The sequence below is a fragment of the Girardinichthys multiradiatus genome, chromosome 19 (assembly GCF_021462225.1).
Source record: "Girardinichthys multiradiatus isolate DD_20200921_A chromosome 19, DD_fGirMul_XY1, whole genome shotgun sequence".
NCBI classification, from domain to species: domain Eukaryota; kingdom Metazoa; phylum Chordata; class Actinopteri; order Cyprinodontiformes; family Goodeidae; genus Girardinichthys; species Girardinichthys multiradiatus.
Window position 1 is genome coordinate 19,888,259 of NC_061811.1, and position 20,757 is coordinate 19,909,015.

Sequence of the window (20,757 nt, forward strand, 5' to 3'; positions counted from 1 at the left end):
TTATGCCATTGAAACAGCATGACCAAAACCTTTACAGGTTTTGAAATCATCATTTTTAAAAACTGTTAACTGGTCCATACAGTTTCTGTTCTATTCCTTCTCATTTCTATACATTAAAACAACAAACAGTAGTTTTTTGTATTTGTCAAGATTCTCAGGTAGCTTTCACAAATAAATATCTTTTTTGTTTTAGGCCAGCGGTCTTAAATCACAGTCCTCAAGCGTTGGGACCTTGCAACATTTAGTGTTTCTAGATAGATATCAACAAAATCAGTGCAGTCTCTGCACTGTCAGCACTCATTAGGCTTTTTCATAATTCATCGTCCAGTACGGATAGATGAGCTGATCTGTCAGGATTAGAGGGAGAATGAGGGACATACATTAAGCGCCTGCAACCAACTGACATCATGTACTTGATGATCGAGACGACAGGATGACGTTGGTAAAGCTGCTTTAATCTGACATTTGGGATCATCTTTATGTTGTGTTTGTGATGGAGCAGTTAGAATGATTGACTAGCAAAACTCTAAGTCTCCCCAAGAAAGGTTGCATATTTCTTTCCCTCCCTTAAGTTCACACACTTCAGTGCAAATGACGCTATTGTATGTGTGCCAGTGACACACTTTCTGCAGCTCATGATGTGTGTGAATATCCTTTTACAGTGCCACAATTCAGTACAGTATTACTGGAGGCTATTTAGGAAAACGTACTGCTCACTTTGGGGGTCCGTCCATTTTTGCTATAAGCTATAAGTGTCCCAGAGAAGCATTCCAGACATTAACCAGAAGCCTTCTGTCCTCGATCCTGCAGCTGTTGACCTTTCACCCAGGCAAGATTGGTTGCTATTCGGACCTTGGTGCAAAGAATAAGAAGTCAAACAATGGCAAGTTAGTGAATCCACAGGGACCTGCCGAGTGGACGAAAGAAGGTGGATGATATCAAACTTGCAAATAGTCCTGTTTTTTTGTTTCCTCTGCTAATTTAAAAGCAGATTTTTTTTTCTTTTTTTTAAGTTAGAAACATCCGTGTATTTTGGATGAGTTCACTGCAATTCTTTCAAAATGAAAAGGCCCTGGTGTGTTGGAAGGACATGGAGTCCCTGGGAAGTACGGCATCCTTTCTCTCCTGAGAGTCATGGTAACTAGCTCAGAGGCTGTATCACTGCCAAGTTTTTTCCCCAAACATAATAACATGTCTTTAAGTGGCCCTCATGACTCTGGTAAGTTCCTCCCTGATGAAATAAGAAAGCAATTTGACATGGCAGGATAGCACATTGGGCTCCGAGGGATATGGATGCCAAGTACCGGATTTCAATCCGAACCCTGTTAATATGTGGGAATGTTGGGGAGCCTTTGGAATGTGGTGTGGTCCACTTTCCTCTCCTTACCAATATTAATAGCAAGTGCTCCAGTCAGTTTGATGGGCAGAGATCCACCCGATGCCCAGTGGAGAACTGGGTCAGCAGTGTTTGACCTTCACCCAAACCAAGTTTAACATCAGTGTTGCTAGAGTCCCATGCAGCATTTGGCTTACACGCTTCTTCTTATTTTGGAAATCACCTTTAAGATATAGCAGCTAGTAGTCAGGCCTAAAAATAAAGATTTTTCTTATGGCAGAGCAAAAAAACTCTTTTCAGAAAAGCAAATGAAAGGTTGAATACTCAATAGCTACTCCCAAGTTCTCTGCGTTTGCAAAGATTCAGCGTCTGGTTCTTGGCTTGGGTCAAGGCATCCAGCATGTTTAGAATATTTGCCACAAACAGCACACTGAGAATGGCAGGGCTGCTGCTGTTTCAACATTTGTTTTGGTTAAGGCATCAAAACCGACAGCATCATTGTAACAACTCCACTGTCTGCTGTTTCATGTGGTCTGCCCCAATAATGAATGTTCCTTCCAGCAGGAAATTACATTTTTAATAAATCAAACTAAATGAAATAGCTCTTAATGACACCCCTGGAGGATTGGAAGAAGTCTCCGTCACTCTTTTTCCAGTGGGTTTAGCTGAGGCATTTCCCGTTTAATGGGGTAGCTGGGTTACCTTGCCTCACAGCCTTGTTAAAGCCAACTGTGCTTTTATATATATGTTTTTGGTGATGTTGCAGCCAATAAGACCACCGAAGATACTCTGTATGTAATTTTAAATTACTTCCCTGTAGAGGTTGTAATCTAGTACTGCATGCCACTGAACTGATGAAGAAAGAAGATGAGGTCATGTTGTATCTGACTTTAACAGGAGAGTGAATAATTTTGTAGTACGTTGGTAATACATTTATCGAATCTTGCTGTGTATTTTGCATTGTAAGTTTTGGAGAACATGAATTACATGATGTATTTCCTTTCATTTAAAATAGAGAAGCAACAGTTATTCTTTCTGCTGCTAAAATTTGAATATATTGAAGTTATATATAGTTTCTCCAACGTTTATTTTTTGTTTTTATTTCAATACATTTACTTAAGCAAATATAAAACAAGAAACCATTATCAGTTTTTTAAATATGACATGTTTTTGTTCTTTCACTCTTTATAGAGTTGCAAAAGAATAAAAGCTGATTTTAGCTGATTAATTAATCAGGCAATCTGCTTGGGCTCCTGAACTGACATGCAACTCAAAGCTTTCCAACTTACATTTTTAATCTGCTATTTTGAAAGAGTGATGAATGGCTTTAGTCCCCCCTCCCATGACTGCCCAAGAAATATTTCTTAAAAGCTGAATTTATTTTACTTGTGCTAGCGCTCTGCTCTACTGTAAGCTGTGTACAGCTGGAGAAAACTCTGGTCACTCTGACACTTTCTCTGAAATTTTATTAAAAGGACTTTAACCTGTAGGATCAGTATGTAGGAAAATGTTGGCTGTCTTCAAACCATAACTTTTTTTAAACCTTGGTATGCCTTCATATGAGTAATCAATCCATGTTTGGCTGCAACCACTATAAGGTTCATTGATAAAAATATATCGTTTTTAAAATGTAGCTTCTTATTTCTGTTTGGGCCCTTTAGTTTTACCCAGCAACAGGAAAAAATTAGTTAAAGTAAAAACAACTGCTTTGCGGTGGATTGGAAATGATTGTATAAACACCCATCATACGTTTATCCAGGTTTTGTCATTTTATTTATTCAAAGACTGCCACATAAATGTTACAAAGTAGTTTATACCTGTAACTGTTACTAGGTTTCACAGGCCTGGCAGCCTTATTGAATGTTGAACTGGGGGATGCTCTAACACCTCCAGTTTTTGAGTAGAATATCTGGGATTCTTTATTTCTTTATTTTGGACTGGCAGCTCATGTAATACAATATGTAAATACAAAAACAACGCATAAGTCCAATGAAGATGACTAGAAACATGGCAATAAATAGTTGGGCTTATTTTGTTGTGCTAAGGTTTGTGTCAGTAGTGATCTCTCAATCAAATCTGTGGTATTGGTTTCCCATCAAGGAATATCAGCATAATAACACACCTACCTGTATTGTTTTGTTGTAGATGCAATGTAAGGCAGCCACTGTAAAAATGTGACAGGAGTGCTGCAATATGGCTGTAAATGGGAACTGATTTAATATTTAAAACAGGAGCAGCTTTTTGTTATGTCTGCAGGTTTACTTGTCGGCAGTAAAAGAGCTTTATTTAATCCTACTGACTCCATTAGACACCTGTTGTGAAGTTTAAACACTTGGCTCAATACAGAAGATTCAGTCCACTCACATAAAGGCTTTGTTGAAGCATTACACTGAAACACCATGATGGTTTTACTTACTGGATTGCAGACCTTCTGAGATGCCACTGACTACCATGACATTAATTATAATGTCTTTGCCTAAATGGTTTGCAATTTTTAACTGTGCACTAAAAGTAAAAAAGTGTCAACCTCAGTCAGGGATGATCATCTGAAAAAAAGATTGTCACATTATCAGTCTAGATGCTCTTGATTTGACAAATCCTTCCATTGTTCCCTTTTAAGAACTGTGCAAATGAGGGGCAAGTACATGAAATTTCCCATTTGTAAACAGAAGACCATGCATCAATAATCTAGTAATACTGCATTTGCTTCAGAGCTTTTATGAAAAATATTTAGGCAATACTGATAACTTCATGCTAATAAAATAATTGATAATAATTGCTGATAGCCTTAGGTAGTGGAACTTTGGCAGCTTTTTCTTACATAAGGTGCAGGCACTACAATCTAGCTTTTGGTTTTGATTCAACTCTAAACCTCCTTAACATTTTTCTCCATCTATTGTTCAGCCTTGGTATATGAATCAGCCTGGTAGATGAAGAGAAATGGGATCATGTGAAACCCTCTCTACAGGGTCATACTATTTCAGAAGGAGCATTCCACCAGGAGGTTTCCTGAAGCATGTTTTGCCTCAGACCCAGACGGTCTTGCCCCTTACTATGCCCTGGTGGCATCGTCTAAGGTGCCGCTCCAAGTTCACAAGTTGACCAGATTTTCAGCTGCAAGCAATGAAAGGAACACTGCTCATAGGAATAAGAAAAGAAGAGGGTGAAGAAAATAGAGGGTTTCTGATACTGGACTCTTTTTTTTTCTTTATTTTCCCTTGGAAGATGTATTTAGTCATAAGAGCAGCGGACATCCTTATCAACAACCTCCAGATCCTTTGGAAAGCAGTTGAGTGTAAGTGTAAAGCTGCTGTCAGACTGTTCCCTACCTTGCCATTTATGATGGTGTATTAAAAGGCATGTGTTACATGGGTCTACACCTGAGGAAATAAGGGTGGTTGTGTGTAACGTTAAGTCTAGTCATGTTTTTAAAGTATGTGTGTTGCTTTTGATAAGGTCTGCTGATTAGCATATGTGTTTTGGGAACAAGAGTTTTGGATTCACGTTGTTCTTCTGTGAGGATGGGGTATGTTACTTTTGCTGTAACATCCACTGTCTTGTTTTGTTTTTTCATAATTAAGGATCAGCTGACCATCTAGGACTAATATTTTATGCCCCCAACAGCTCAGACAACTTTTGACCCAATAAATCAAACACCAGGAGTTGCGCATTCAGTTTCAAGCACCCAACATGCCGAGTTGAGTGAATCCTTGTCAGTGTAGGTCAAGCTGGTATGAAGTGAAAGTATTATAGGGTCACTACAGGGATCTTTGATTCTGTCCTGACAGTCTTGCTTATCTCATGATAAATTTGTGTATGTGACAAATTCAAATGTTTAATAAATCGATGGCTTTTTTCTTATTACATTGTGTTTGTCCACACCACTGAAAAGAATGGCAGACTTGCAAAAGTAAAATGCTAGTATAAGCACGGTTTGATAAAAAAAAATGCTGTCAGAAGTTATATACAAACAAATTGAGTTCTAATGGTTTGTCTAGATCCCCTTCGTCATGGCGTCAATTAAATAAAAGGTACAGCTCTCTTCTGGATTAAATGCACATGGACTGGTTTGCCAGTTAACTACCCTGTCGGGCCTCTGCAGAAAGGTTCAGACCAAATCATCAGGCCTGTTGTCTAATTACACATGAGAAGGCTGTGTACAGATTCATGAAAGAGCTGGCGTTTGAACATGAAATCCCTGGTAGAATGTGTGCTTTCACAGTGAGCGCAGGAATGCAGCGCTAGCAAATGCACCGTGGAATAATGGCACCTCTTCCACTGTCAGCTCGGGTCATTTGTAAGTCTAGGCTGAAGCTCACTGATAACCATTGAGAGTTTTCAGTGCAAGAGATGGTTGAAATCATACCTCAGGAATGCACATTATATTCTGGAGATTTATTGCTTTGTGTCTCTATTGTATATATATGTTAATATTATTTAGACTGTGTGTGTATTTGGTCATTAGTCATGCCAGTTGTTTCAGAACACATGTTGTCATTTCTCTCCATTAATCTGCCCACCCATGTTGCTAAAATCCCTGTAATTGAGGAAGTTATGCATGAACAAGATGACTTTAGTCTTGTGAGAAGGAACAGACAATAATTTTGTATGTTTGCATATGTGCATCTGTGTTGTGGTGGATTGATGGAGTGCTTACACATATGTTGCTCTAATGTAACTGATTTAACCTTGGCGGTAACAGGCAAGGTTGTATAGTGTGTACATGCCCTAACCAATTCTGAGGTTGGCTTGTGGGTGGGCATCAGATCTGATGGGATCCAAAAGGGAACGTGTTTTCAGTGTCCCAGTTGATTTGGGGTTGGGGGCTAATTGTGGGGTTGTCCCATCAGTCTTTGAACAGACAGTTGGGAAGTAGGATGGAGAGCAGGATAGCATGTTGGAGGGGGCAAGTCTGGGGCAGCAACAGACAAAAAAGTGGCAAGGGTCCAAAGTGCTCAAAGGCATGGCTGAATGGCGGCTTCATGTCGAATTAATGACTGACTAGTTCACTTTCAAGTCAAACGACACATGCAGCTTTCACACAGCAGTGCCACATTAGGACTACACTCAAATACTTGCTCACCTATTCTTACCCCTCAACCTTTTTTATATTTTGTTATAATACACCAACAATCTTTAGTATATTTTATTGGGATTTATGTGAAACAAAGGAGAGTTGGAAGGAAAAAGATAGATGGTTATCGTTTTACAGAAAAGTCTGAAAAGTGTGGCATGGATTTGTATTCTGCCCTCTTTACTCTGATATAGGCCACGCAAGTAGAGGATTGATCAGAGAAGCAGCCAAAAGCCTCATAGTAATTCTGGAGGAGCTGCAGCGATGCGTAGCTCAGGTGGAACAATATGGTTGCAGGACAGCTGTTCTGCACTCCACAAATCTGGGAAAGGGAACCAGCTGTTGAAAGAGACTGTTTAGTTCAAAGCATATGTATGTGTTGGAATGGCCCAGTCAAAGTCCAGACCTGAGTTCAGTTCTGTAGTAACATTTAAACATTGCTTGGCAAAAATGGTCAAAAATGTGGGATTTAGACATGTAGATCTGGAAAAATCTTAGAAAAGTCTTGCAGCTGTAATCATAACAAAATGCAGTTCTACAAAATATTGACTCGGGGAGGGGCAAATCAATATTACCCCAGAAAATACTTTTTCAGGCACAGTAATGGTCTCTAGATTTAGGACAATGATACTTTTGAAAAATTGTTTAATTTTAGCGGATTATTAAAGGATGCAGCTTTTTATTTAGTGTTCCACCCAAGTATGGTTCCACTTGCACAAATTTAAAGTCTGTCTTTAGTCTAGATGGTTTGGATTTAGGCTTTCAAGATTAATGTTTTTATTTTCAGATGATACTTTGTATTTTGACCTGTTTAAATTTTCTCATTAAAACTTGACGCATTTTCCTAAATAGCATTCCCGTTAATAGCGTTAAACTATTCCAGCTCTCCTATTTATTTTACCGAAAATGTAGCCAAATGGGCCACATTGTCATATATTTAGGTGTGATAAAGTCTCCTTCCCATTGTTGCCAGATAACATGTATAACCTATCTGTTCTTCTGCTTTACATTTTTGCATTTTTGCATCTTGGCCATGTTTGTGCCAGCGTGGCACTGCTCCCCCATCCCTGGTGTTGTCTGCTTATGTAAGCCAGACTATTCCTCCTCCTCTTCCTCTTCTTCCTTCCATGGCCCAGCACCATGCAGGAATGGTCCTCATTTGTGGAACCCAGAAACAATTGTGTGGCAAAAAAGTGTGAACCACAAGTTTAACTCTGATCTTTTAGTCAGTGTGCGTAAAAATGCAGTCGTTCTTTTCTTTTTTTATCGTTCTCCTTGCTACGTTTTATTGTTGATGCTTGTTTTTCCTCCCATTCATACTTCTATTCTCTAACTTAGATAATGATCAGAGAAGGAAAAGCTCTTAGAATCCACCACTGTTGGTTTGTGATTGCTAAAGAAGGGTGTTGGCATAAGGGAATAAAAGTTTTGAAGTGTCTGTCATTTCACAAATTACTAATTGAGTGATGGAGTTTTTCTTTAGTGAGATCCAAATATGCACAGTATGTGTAAACTTGAGGCACCAGGAGTTACGTTTTGAAAAGTGACTGAAAAAAGTGACTTCATTTTGGACTATTTTTTTTCATGCAAGAATAGAACATGTGTATGTGGCAGATGCTAATGAGTGAAATAAAGTTTTTCATTTTCCTCACAATAAAAAGTAAAACATCAGCAGGAGCAGCCCATTACCTGCTTAGTGCTGCACCGTCCTCATCCTCTTCCTCCTTCTCTTCCACTGACCTACTTCCCACTGCCGGGAAGAAGGAGATGAAGTAGTGGTCTGAATACAAAGTGGCAGCAGCATCTCCCTTTATCCCCATCCTTCGTATCTGTCTTGTTGCCTAGCTGTTCCTTAAACCCTCTTGGCTTAAAATAGGGGAACATCTACTGTCTTTGCTTCAGGGGTTATGGCATTTTTTTTAACCTAAATATCTAAAGTGTGTATGTGCATACATCTGAGTTTTATGGTAGTGTGTTTGAAATATGACTTTTTGATGTAGCACAAGTGCCTGTACTCTGCTTTTTGAAAAAAAAAAAATGTTACCCTTTGTACATGCAGATTACTTTTTTTAATAGTAGCTGTAGGGGAGCTGACAGTTGATAATGGTGACAGTGGGACTATTTGGTAGGCATGACTAAAATCAGGTGACAAGTAAATCAGTACAAGCTTTGTAAAAGCAAATGGTAGAACCTAGAAGAGAAAAAAAACAACATATCAGGTAGAGTGTGTTGCATTTAAAATTAAGCTCCGTCAGTACCTTTATAAAAACCTATTGTGTTACAGATTGATAGGCTAAACCCCCAGTGTAAGATTAACAATAATGTCACAGTGGTCTTAAAAGCAAAGAGACACTAATCAGTTTTTTCCTTTTTATTTAGATTGGATATCTTAAATGCATAAAAGTAGGCAAATTATGTTCTCAATCCAGCAAATCAGTCCCTCAACAGTAAAAGTTTACTTGTGCGAAACCACTTTCAGAATGAAATACAGCAGCCCAGAGCTGAGGATTTAGTAAGAGACAGGAAACAGAAGGAGGATTAAAGATGGAATAAGTGGATGGTAAGCAGTGGCAAGGAAAAAAGACAGATGTTACTGTGAGAGGGAGGGTTGTTGCAGGGAACCGTCACTGTGATTTAGCCTAAAAGAGAGGAATAATAGAAAATGACAGAGGGGAGGAAATGAAAAGCCCAGAAATGGTCAGATGGCAGTGGACACTGTCAATCTGGAATGACATTGCATTCAGATAAAGGTTACATAAACAGCCTGTTCTTAAATTTCTAACTGCATTAAATTCTGACTCTGTATAATGTATGCTGTGTGTTTGGATGGATTCCCTGCCCTGCTTCCTCTGAGCTGGAAACAGGCCAACTGGACTGGTGTTGAGTGAGGACTGCCTGCACGTGGACCTTGGTGGGCGAGTGACGATGGAAACAGACACTGAGAGATACAGGGCAGGAGGGTTAAGTTGTGTGTTATGCAGAAAGGCTATAATACCCCTGCAGCGCAGCCTCTTTTCCATTAGGCTCCACCAACTGTCTACAGCAATGAAACATTGCTCACTACTGTAAAGACTTATTGCAGCTAAGTTAAACGTATTACCTTTCTGAACAGTAGATTTTTTTTCTTGTATCTCTGTCCATCATATGCAATAAATACTTTGACTGCTGTTTCCAGTAGAAGTTAAAGTAATATGCAGCTTGTATTGCTGGCATCATTTCAGGTAAATTTGCATAATCAACATTCCAACCCAGTTACATTCTGGGAAACCTACCTTGTGATCTTTTATTCTCATATTATATTTTGTTTCTCATCTTTTTAGAAACTATTGCCATCAGAGCAGTCCAGTTGAGAGCTTGCACAACAGAAATGATTTCCTATAGATTGGTTTAGCATTCATTTTTAGATTGTCACTTTCCTTTAGTGGCGGGATTTCAGAGAGCCACTCCACTGTCTGCTTAGCAGAATGTATGTTTACTTTGGCAAGTTTTTAAACCAACAGCTACCTTTGCAACCCTCATTCTCAGGAGTCTGTGAAAACTGGCAACAAGCTAAAAGGTTAACTTTACCTCATAATAAAGTGTTTTGATGTGTTGGAGAAGAAATTGTAAAAAGGCAACATATTCAGAAAACAGTTTTGATATGTTAAGATTTCAAACATAAGTGATTAACTGGTCCATTGTTAATGGTTTTAAAGGTTCAGTGTATAGCTGCACAAGATATCAAATCACAGCCGGCATCATCAGATTATTGTGTGCAATTCCAAAGATTGCTTGGATGGAATATTTGGTAGTCTGTGTATATTTCAAGTAACATTCATTCGCACTCATTATGCCAGATATTTATTTAGCCACCTTGATGGACTGTCACTGACCTTGATGGCCACACAATAATAACTTTAATGACCCGGATGTTAAAGCTCACAGGGAGTGGTGGGGACATTGTGATGATGGAAAAGAAGAGGGTAGAGTCAGGTAATTATAGATTAGTAAAATGGTGTCAAACTGCAAATGGAAAATAAAAAGTACATTGAAAAACCTGAATAAAAATTATGAAGATAAAAAAAGGTTAATAAAAAAATTCAAAGATAAAACGTAATAACACAAATATTACACATAATGTATACTGATAATAATGTGTTTATAAACAATAATGTTTATAAATATAGAAAATGAAAATAATGATAAAAAATAATAAATAGTGATTTAGCAAGAAATGTCCTATTCAGAGGCAGCATCTCTTCTTCCAGTGTATTTGTTGAGATGATGGCAAAAAAACCACAGAAATTGAAAAGCTGGTAAAAGCAAACGTTGAAAGGGCAAAATGGAAATGTGGTGGTTTTTTTCTTCATTTTTTCTTTCCTGTCATGTTCCTGTTGAGGGTCCAGTACATTCATAAAGAATTTACCACACTGCTAATTTTAGACGGCACAGTGAGAACTCCTACACCACACAGATGTGGACAAGGGATGGTGGAGATGCAAGCTCAGTCAGGATACAATATGTTGGAATGGCTTTTTGTGGATACTGAAGGTATAACATTTGACTACCTCATTGAACATATGAGTTCATGGTTCCAGGTTGTACCTAGTTCCTCCCAAGTAATGTAAAAATTTCAGAGGGGCAAAACTTTTATAGACATTTTTTTTTTTTTTTTTGTGGTATAAGCTGTGAAACGTTGAGCATTTTGTTGCTTTAAAATTGATTTCTCGGTCAAGCAACTGTGCTGGATTTGCATGTTGGAGGTATTTCATTCACAAATATGTTGAATTGAAGCAAACAAATGAGCTGAGGCAACTGTTCTGCTGAGATGGGTCACAATATTTGCATCTCATAGGACAGGATATACTGTAAAGACTAGAATGTATGTAGTAGGTGCCACCAAAGTCCTTTTCAAAGCACTCAGGAAGTCGCTGCAGCACAGTTACGTTTTTTTGGTCTTGCAGTAGTCATGTATTCTCCACAGGTCCACCATTATACCTCTTAGACAAGATATTTGTTGTGGTGAATTCTTTGTGGGAGATTTATATTGTGGTACAATTGCAACCACTGTCAAAATGATGTTGTGATGATGCTTGCGATCAAAGTGTCTTTTTAGCTCACACAGCAAAAGAAAATCCCCATCCTGGCTTGTGAAAAACACTTATTGCTTGTATTTTCTCTTGAAACAGTTTCTGCAGGTGGCTTTGTGATATTTGTTTGAATGTGGTATATGTTACTCATGTTTTTTTTCCAAACGATATCAGACTACTCGAAACAGAAATCTCCTCTCAGCCTCTGAAAAAAAATAAATAAATAAAAAACTTTTCCAGAGAAAAAACCACAGCCAAACCAGTTTAAATCTTCATAAACCATGAATTATACAGTAAATACAAACAACATGGGACATCTGGGATTCTCAGTGTCTCTAATCCCTCCCTTTTTCTTCTTTCTTCTACAGATCATGCCCCCCAGATAGCAGTCTCGTCATCCTTTCCACTCCCCCCTCCCTTGCCCCTTGGCCCCTTCCTCTATCTTCCTGGTCCAGCACCACCAGTGTCAGCTACACCACCTTAGCCACGATGCCCCCCAGAAAGAGGACACGGGCGGGACTGGGGTTTCTGTGCTGCTTCGGCAGCAGCGAGCCCCTGGAGATCAACCTAAAGGACACTGTGCCACTGCAGCTGCTGGAGTTCAGCTCCCCCATGCCACCTGCAGAGGAGCTGCATGCACGCTTCTCTGAACTGGTGGTGAGTAAAGATGCCAATATCTGTCTGATTAAGGAGCATTTTGATGTTTGGCACCAGAACTGCTGTTTTTATTTTAATCACAGTAATTCTTTTATACAGTGCATGTACAGATTTACAGTAATTTCCCCTCTTGTGAGATAAATGAAAACTTTCAGGTAAAATGAGCTGTTTTTTATTATGTTAAACATATGGTTTCATCTCTTCAAAATCTCTACTCATAACTAAATTATTTCAACGCATACATTATTTAGATTTATTACAGTCATAGCTATATATTTCAGGTGTTTATTTCTGTTAATTTCGATGAAGATGACTTTTCTCAGGAAATTAGATTACACAAAACCAAAAAAAAAAATAGTTTTTAATACAGAAATGTATTTTGACAGTTATCCACCAGTCATTGACAACCTTCATAAGCAAGGTCAGCCACAAGACCACTGCTAAAGAATCTGACTGTTCAGAGTTCTGATTCACGTATATTAACTGAAAATTGAGTGAAAGGAAAAAGTGTGGCAGAAAAAGCTGCAGAAGCAACAGGGTTAACGCCATCATCCAGGATTTAGTGGAACATTTACAAGGTGTACTACAAAAACTATGTCCACAACTCGTGAACTCCCCTAATGCTATTGAACTGGCTTTTGTTTTCTAAAGTTCCTCTCAAGGTTGCAGTTATCTTGGTTGCATCTGCACCTTTTTCAACCACAATATTTCATTCCACTTGTCTCTCTATTAATATGCCTGCATGTAGCATTTTGAATTGTCAGCTTCTTTAGCAATGACCTTTTCTGGCTTAAGCACCTCATAGATTGTCAGTGACTGTCTGCAGGTCAACTGTTAAGGTTGCAGTCTTACTTGTGATTGTGTTGTCCATAACATGCAAATAACATAACATTTGTGTATTAAAGCATCTCTTTCATCTGTGTTTTGTAATGTTCCTATTTTCATACATACAGAATTTTTGGCTGTAAGCCATAATCATCATAATTAATTGAAATAAACGCTTGAAGAGATAATTCTGTAAGTAGTGAATTGATGTAATATAGGAGTTTCACATTTTTAATTGAATTATTGAAACAAATTAAATTTTCAGTGATTTTTTTTTTTTGTATAAAAGCAGAACAAGGCTCTTCTTACTGTTTTCCTTCTTGGCTTGCAGCCTGATAGTTTGCGTGTTGCTCATTATCCTGAACAAATAGGATTAGAGACAGGAATTAAAATGCTTGGGTCTTGCGGAAGTTGTTTTGATGGTTGGCTGAGGCCATGCCCCAGCACCCATCATCAAACTCAGACAAACACAGTCCACATCCCGTGCACAGATCACACTTACTAGCAGAAGCTTAACGTCTGCACCAGTGCCAGATAGAGATTGCTGTGCTGACATGTGCCCAGGCTGTGCAGAGAGATCATGGCACAGCTGTCAGAATGGAGAGGGTTGCAGTGAGTTTCAGCTGCTATACAAGAACAGGGCTGTGCTGTTTCTGTCCATTTGCTCAGTTCCTGTCTCATGGTTTCTCTCAGTCTTGTCTGCTTCCATCGTAGCGCCCTTCTCGTTCCCCTTTGGGCTTGGATATCCTACTTTATTTATTCCCTCCCAACATTATGCCTAACGTTGTGCCTGCAGGACAGCCTTTCTCTAACTTCTCAGAGAAAGCTAAAAGTCAGTGTCTGCAGGATGTGTCACTTCATTGTCGATTTAAAGTCAGGAGATAAAGCAACATGTTATGAATGACAGACACAAAGTTTGCAGTGTAGATCTTCTGTAAGCACTTGTGAAGTATAAACCATTAAGTCTCAGGACCCACAGATATTTATTGTCATGATTGAAGAAAATGTAATAATGAGATTGCAGCTATCACATCATTATATGCCACAATGGTTTTCTTTAAAGTGGAAGAGCCACTGGCCTTTCAAGTGTCTGATATGTAAAACCATAGGTTGCTAGTTCACAGGATTGAAACAAGACAAGGCTTAACAGTAATGTTTTCCATTAATTGTGTTTTAACTTTAACTGAAAAAAAAATTAAAACAATCAGAGATTGTTTTGAGTTTTTCCTGCCTGCTTGTCATGTGGGAACATTTAGCCAAATCACAGCAGCAATCCTTGTGGTTGAGAGGACCGAACCCATAGCTTCTTCTGGGATAAACGTCTCAAATTAAGATGAAAGCAAGACAGATGTCTAAGTGAGGAGGGAAAAAGGCCAAAATTATCTGTCACCAACTTATTAAACTCTTACATTTTTCTTTCTTTAACCAAAAAAAGTGAGAAGGTTTAGAACGCTCTGTACATCTGCTTTTTTGCAAAAAACAACTTTCCATACATGCAGGTTGTGATCCATTCTTGCTATAAAGTTTGAAAAGATAAAAATAAATTCCAGTTGGTTGATCGCCCAGTCCCTGACAACTTTATTCATGTCTGCTTTTTTCATGACCTCTGCATGAACATATTTTATGAAGCCGGGGGCACCTGGGTTCTCGATGTCTGTTTCGCCGATGCAGCAGACAACATGACATAGTTTTGACAAGTCATCCAAACATTGATCCAACCAGACCTCTTAGAGTCGGTCATCTTGGGTTCTCTGTTTGTAACTCAAGCAGAGAGCGGATGTGTGCAGGAGAAGGGCAGGAAGGACAGATAAATAATACATACCATGGTCTGTTTCCATGGTAATGTGAGACGGGGATTATTGTTTTTCCTGACTAAAGGAAAGAGACTCTGGTAGTTTTTGGAGTGAGACTGACAGATCTGGGCCTTGTGAAAAAGTAAACCACCTACATGTGTCCTCATATGCATAATAGGGTCATATTTTAGTGCCAGAATATGACACAATGCACAGTCAGCAATAACGTTATCACTGTGTGTGCTTCATCAAAAAATGCATTACTTTAAATGCATACTTTGTTTAATCTAAACTTGCCGATATATCTTTCTTATTGGGGAATAAAAACAATGTTCAGCTGCATAGCATTCACCACATTTGTTATTCTGTCCATTTTAGAGTCCAATTAGGCTGTGGATTGTCTTGGAGTGGTTTGGCCTGGCCCCTTAATGTATTAAGTTTAAGACATCTGGGACAACTTCACACTCCCAACTATGTGGGGACAGCTTGGGGATGTACCCTTCCAATCCCAACATGGCTGCACATCAAGCCACAAAGTAATGCCCATAAGGATATGGATGAGTGAGCTTGGTGTGGAGGATTTTGACTGGCCTGCACAGAGTGCTGAGCTCACCCCAACAGAGCACCTGAGAGAGGAGACTGAGCCAGACCATCTTGTTCCAAATCAGTACCTGACCTCACCAATGCTCACCTGAAAAAACATTTCCACAAACGCCTATACCTTGTGAACAGCCGTAATAAAAGAGTTGAAGCAGTTATAGATGGAAAGAGTGAGCAATTTCAGATTGAAGCCTTTGTATTAAGAATGGGGTGTCATTAAAGTTTATATCTGTAAAGGGGAGCATTTTAAAACTTTGAACAATATAATGTTCATGACATCATAAAAACAAATTAGCATTTTTTTCCCCAATGCAAAGAGCAATCTCTTTGCCTACTTCTCTAAAGTGAGAGTACTCTGAGTTCAAAGATCCTGACTGTGTATAAGTTCTCCATAGAACTCTGCAAGAAACACATCCCAACCCATCGTTTCTAGCAAGCTCTTGTCCTTGCAAAATGCTGGTGTATGACCTATGGGACTAGTAATGAAGCAGAACTGACATGACGTATAGTTCCCTGTGTGTAGATCAGGAAAATGCTGTAGCAGGATGAGCATGTGTGGGATTCATACTTTGTTCTCTTGTGTAAACATAGGTCCGTTCTGTCAGATGCACAGGTCACCCTGCAGAAAGTGTTAATAATAAACCTGCTGCCGAGTCTGTCATAAACCCAAATAAAAGCCCAGTAAGGACCTGGAAACAATCGTTGCTGATTTTGACAGTATAAGCATCAATTCAGTTAAACTATACATATTGCATCTGGCAGCAGCTGCCTGTGTTCCAGGTCTGCTTTTTGGATCAGAGCATAGGTTTAACCTTTTTCCACAAGAACTTCAAGGCTTGCATGCATAGTTGATATATTGGCCATGTGTGAAGTCTGGCGGCGCACCAAAAAACATCAACAGCTTTATTTTTGTTTGTCAGGACCATTCCCTGCTAATACCTTTTATCATCAACTGAGCAATTGCTCTCATGGTTTGATAATTTAAAGTCGGTTTGCCTGAATAGGTTTGGCCCTTTGGTTCATTTCTCACTGGTGGCAGCTCAGTAAACCAAAATGAACCTTTTGTTTCTTTAAAGAGAAGCCAAGTGTGAGGTTGTTCAGGGACAGCTATGCTGGCATTTACGCGTTAAAGCTGATAACAAGAAGTGTTTACTGTGGAAAAGTCGGCATTTGGCAACAATCTGTTTAGACATTTATAAGGTTGTAAAGGCCACATTTTATATTTCAATCATTTTAATTTTTAAAAGTTCTCTCCCAGATTTTTGTAAATCTAAAAAAGGAAGAGTGTGTGTTTTGTCCACCTGTAATAATTTGTTGGGAGGATGTAGCACACAGTGTATCTGCCAAATTAAATCTGCTGTACTAGGCCAACATCTGTATTATACAATACTGGCAGACATGAGATTAATGTTTCCTCTGCTTTGCTCTCTGCCTTCTTTTTCTCTCTGTCTGTTTTTGTTTTCCTTTTGCCCTCTATCATAATTTAGAACAACTTTAATCTGAACGTTCTGTAGTGGTCCAGCTGTGGTCCACATGCAGAATCATTTACTATATTGCTCAGCAGTGACCCTCTGCAGCGTCCACTGTCTGTATTTTCTTATAAGGAATATGTATTCCTCAGGGTGTAGTCCTCAGGATTTCTGAATTGAAATTCCAGGAAAATGTTTGAAACATTTTAAAACATAAATCTATCCCCAGTGTTCCATGCAGTTTGATTTTTCTAACTGGACACAAATCAAATCTGTTGCATAACGGCAGTAAATGGAAATGTTCTCTTCCCTCTAGGTAATGGGAGTGAATTTCCTTCCTTGTGCACGCCCTGGGATGCACCCATCTTTCCTTTCTGTTTCCCTCCGTTCCTCCTCTTGCAATTCCACTTTTTTAATGCTTTCTTCCGAAACTGCAGTAAAGTCGGTGCTCAGTGTCCTGAGTCAGCCTTATGAACGTGGCCAAAGCTTGTTTAGACGAGCTGTTGGCTAGAAGCAGCTACTGACTGAATCATCAAAGAGTGGTTATGACTCATCTGAATGCTTCTGAACAGTGTGTGTCTGAAGCAGTATTAATCATGTGCAAAGACGAGTAGCAATGTGAAAATTCAACATTCTCTACATTCACTTAAAGTTTTACTCTACTTGTTTTAATTAAGTCAAAGCTGATATTCTGCAACAATCTACAACAAGGTATTGTTAAAAGAAGCTGAGACACGTGAGTGAGCTCACTGTATTTTGTTTAGGTCAATAATGGCTGCTCCAGCTTCCTGTGGTCTCCCTGGAGGTCTAATATGACTTCCTGCCAGTCTTTTTCCTCTGCCTCACTGTCTCGCATATAGACTGTAGCAGGACAATGTGTACAGTCCATGCATCTGTCCTCCCAGCTTATGCTACAAGAGCTAACAGGAAGTAAAGACATTTGTATCCACCCTGTAAATGCCACTTCATAGACAGGCATGCATGAGGGAGGATGTCCCATTCTCAACATGTATGTGAAGCCACAAGTATTTCCAGTCCACAAAGATAGTCCCACTTCAAAGATTCACACCAACTCTTGCTCTGATTCTTTATTCCTCAGAATCTGTCTAGATATCGGCTTCCATCTTAATTCTACATGCAATGTTCAGTGTTTTACATACCGCCTCTCTTTGATCATCTGTCTTTAGTTGTTTAATATCCTTTCTGGCCCATGCAAATGCAGTGTTGTACCTTACAACAATTTCAGAACGATTTCACACACACTCCAACATGTGTAGTATTCGTATTTAGTACCTTGAAAAAAAGTGCTGTGGCATCTTTTTCTGCACATGCGTGTCATTTCAGGGGCGTGGATTCCAGATTTCTGCATTACTTGACTGTAGGCCAACATGAAATCTGCCGGGCAAAACTGACAAGACATTTCGGTGTCTAAAGAGTTTAGCATGAGGGAGGATATGGTTATTTGGTTTTGGGAGTAAATGAAAAGCCCTGCACTCAAAATGTGGTTAGCTTAGCCTCAGCATAAAACATGGAGACATGGTGAAGCTGTTGGCCTTCATACTTTTTATGTTTCATAATGCTGACCTTTCAACACAAATATACACTACCAGTCAAAAGAATACACGCCTTCTCATTCAATGGTTTGTCTTCATTTTTATTCTGGGAACTTCAAGACTGCTGGAAAACCAATTTAGGTGACAACCTCATGAAGCTCATGGAGAGAACGCCAAGAGTGTGCAAAGCAAAAGGGGGGCTATTTTCTAAAATATCTAAAGTATAAAAGATGTTCTGAGTTATTTCACAATTTTCTGTTAGCTATATAATTCTATATACATTTGCTTCATAGTTTTGATGTCATTAGTATGTATGTAGAGAGTAATAAAAATAAAGAAAAGCCAATAAAATAAAGGTGTGTCCAAGCTTTGGACTGGTAGTGTACCTCTTCTGTCTCAAACCCTAAAATTGTCACAACAGGCAAAAGTAACATTGCATATTGCCAGTTTTTCCCCTATTTTGGAGCAATGCTACACCTTTTGTTTGACTTTAGTGTACCAAAGGCTAAATCCTTCTGAAGCTGTTTTGGTTTTGAAAGTTGCTGTATTGTAACACTACCATATCTTTTAAATCATATTGGCTAATCTGAGAAGCTCACAAGCCTTTGGAAGCAGGAAATTAAGTGACAGAAGAGATTAATCTGCAGCAAACATGACGATCAGATCGTACCCTATTCTTGAAGGTTGTGGAGGTAACATTTTTCAGCTGGTTGCTCTGCGAGAAATATGAAAGGATTTGGAGTTGTGTACTTTTCCCCTTCTCAAGCAGCAGGTGTAACAACATTGGCTTTGGTTTATGTGATTTCCCGACTGAAACGTGCTGGTGTAGGAAGAAGGGGGCACATTTAGAGGGGAGCTTACTGCTACAAAGAGTAAAGTCCTGGGTGTTGTTTTGGAAGAGTGAAGGAATTACCTGTTTTCTGGGGTGCTGCTCGGGTCATGAGGCGATCCATGTGATGTGAATGTGATTTTGGAGCCTGCTTGAAAGGTAGGGGGCAAGATGGAGGTGGAGGAACACAGGAAAGTTACATAACTAGAAAACGAAAATTCCTCCAACTGCAATGACAAGAAAATCCCCCCTATGTTCTCATCCATACCTTTATATTCTCCCTTTTCTCTATATTAAATACTGACTACTACTACTACTGCTACTAATGTTTCAATCTGACAATAATTGAATTATGCATGTTACATTTTGAGTTCCTTAAACATACTTCCGCTGCCCCAGTCTGTTTTCACTGCTTTGCTACTATTGTATTCCTCCCCTTGGCACCTTATATAATCCTAAGTGATTATACACGTTCGTCTTCTTACGCAAGTCCTCTAAAACAGTTAATCTATCACCAAACTGTAATTTTTGAAAACAATTAGGAATGAAGTAAAACAGAATGCAGTACAGTGTAAATTATTAAAATACAATGTACATATCGAAAGTGTACTTTCCTGTTAGCATGCTAGACAAATCAGACAATGATAAATCATTTCAAACCCTTTTCCACCTTTAATGTGACATTTATCCTGCCTGTTTTAACTGAAAAACAAATCTAGTACACGAAAATAAAAGACTGCAAAAACGGGTTGCATTAATTTTATACAGTTTTTAGTTTAATTTCCATATTTACTGTTCTGGAGTTCACACCTGCCTTCAGTTATCCTGCCATTCAGCTCTCCTAACAGATAAATAGATGGATCGATTGATGGATAGGTGGATGGGTTAAATTTCCTCACATTTGCACTAGAAGGATCTAATTTTACAAATGTCTTAGTCAGGAGAAGGAGACAATGAAAGGGTCAGGCTTTCACAAGTTACACCATCGCTAGAATAAAATTGATGGTTTAGGTCTAGTCGGTTCCAAACTAAATGTCATGGAAGCGTTTGGTGAGACTGGATAAGCAATATCTTAAAAATCTGACAACTTTGGAGAATTTTTAACAAGTATACACAAGTCATGATGTGGCATGTGGAATAAATTAAGGGTGTTTGCATTTATGTAACCAGGTTATTGCACCCTATTCATATTTTACATTTTATTAAAGAAATTGTTGAAGTTAAAAGGCGGAAGATGTTTCACCTGTGTATGAAATTATTTATTATGGCCAACATTTATTGCATCACAGAAATATGGCATTTCATCAGGGGGTTGGTATTTTCTATAAAAGTGCGTTGTTGATTTTAACCATTGAAACAGACTTAGGAACTACATTTTTCATTTTGATATTTGAAGAAATTTGCATACTTCATTGTATATAGTGAATCTCCACAAGATTTAGAGATTTCCATTCCAATTGATCTGGCCTCCCATTATTTGATGGCCAAGTAGGTAAGCACCAATTGATTAAAACAGACATGTTTCTAAAAGAAATAACATTTACATTAAAAC

The 20,757-nt window shown here is 38.7% G+C and overlaps 1 protein-coding gene across 6 annotated transcripts in view; it reads left to right on the forward strand.

Moving 5' to 3' along the window:
- daam2 (dishevelled associated activator of morphogenesis 2) overlaps positions 1–20,757 on the forward strand; it is a 116,376-nt gene that overhangs the window by 25,843 nt on the left and 69,776 nt on the right. For all 6 annotated transcript variants that reach the window (XR_007035041.1, XM_047344988.1, XM_047344987.1 and 3 more), the window contains exon 2: positions 11,848–12,136. Coding sequence is in view for 5 of the 6 variants with exons in the window: in XM_047344988.1 (XP_047200944.1) it covers positions 11,969–12,136 (168 nt within the window). In the remaining variant the exon portion in view is untranslated. The remainder of the gene's footprint in view (positions 1–11,847; positions 12,137–20,757) is intronic.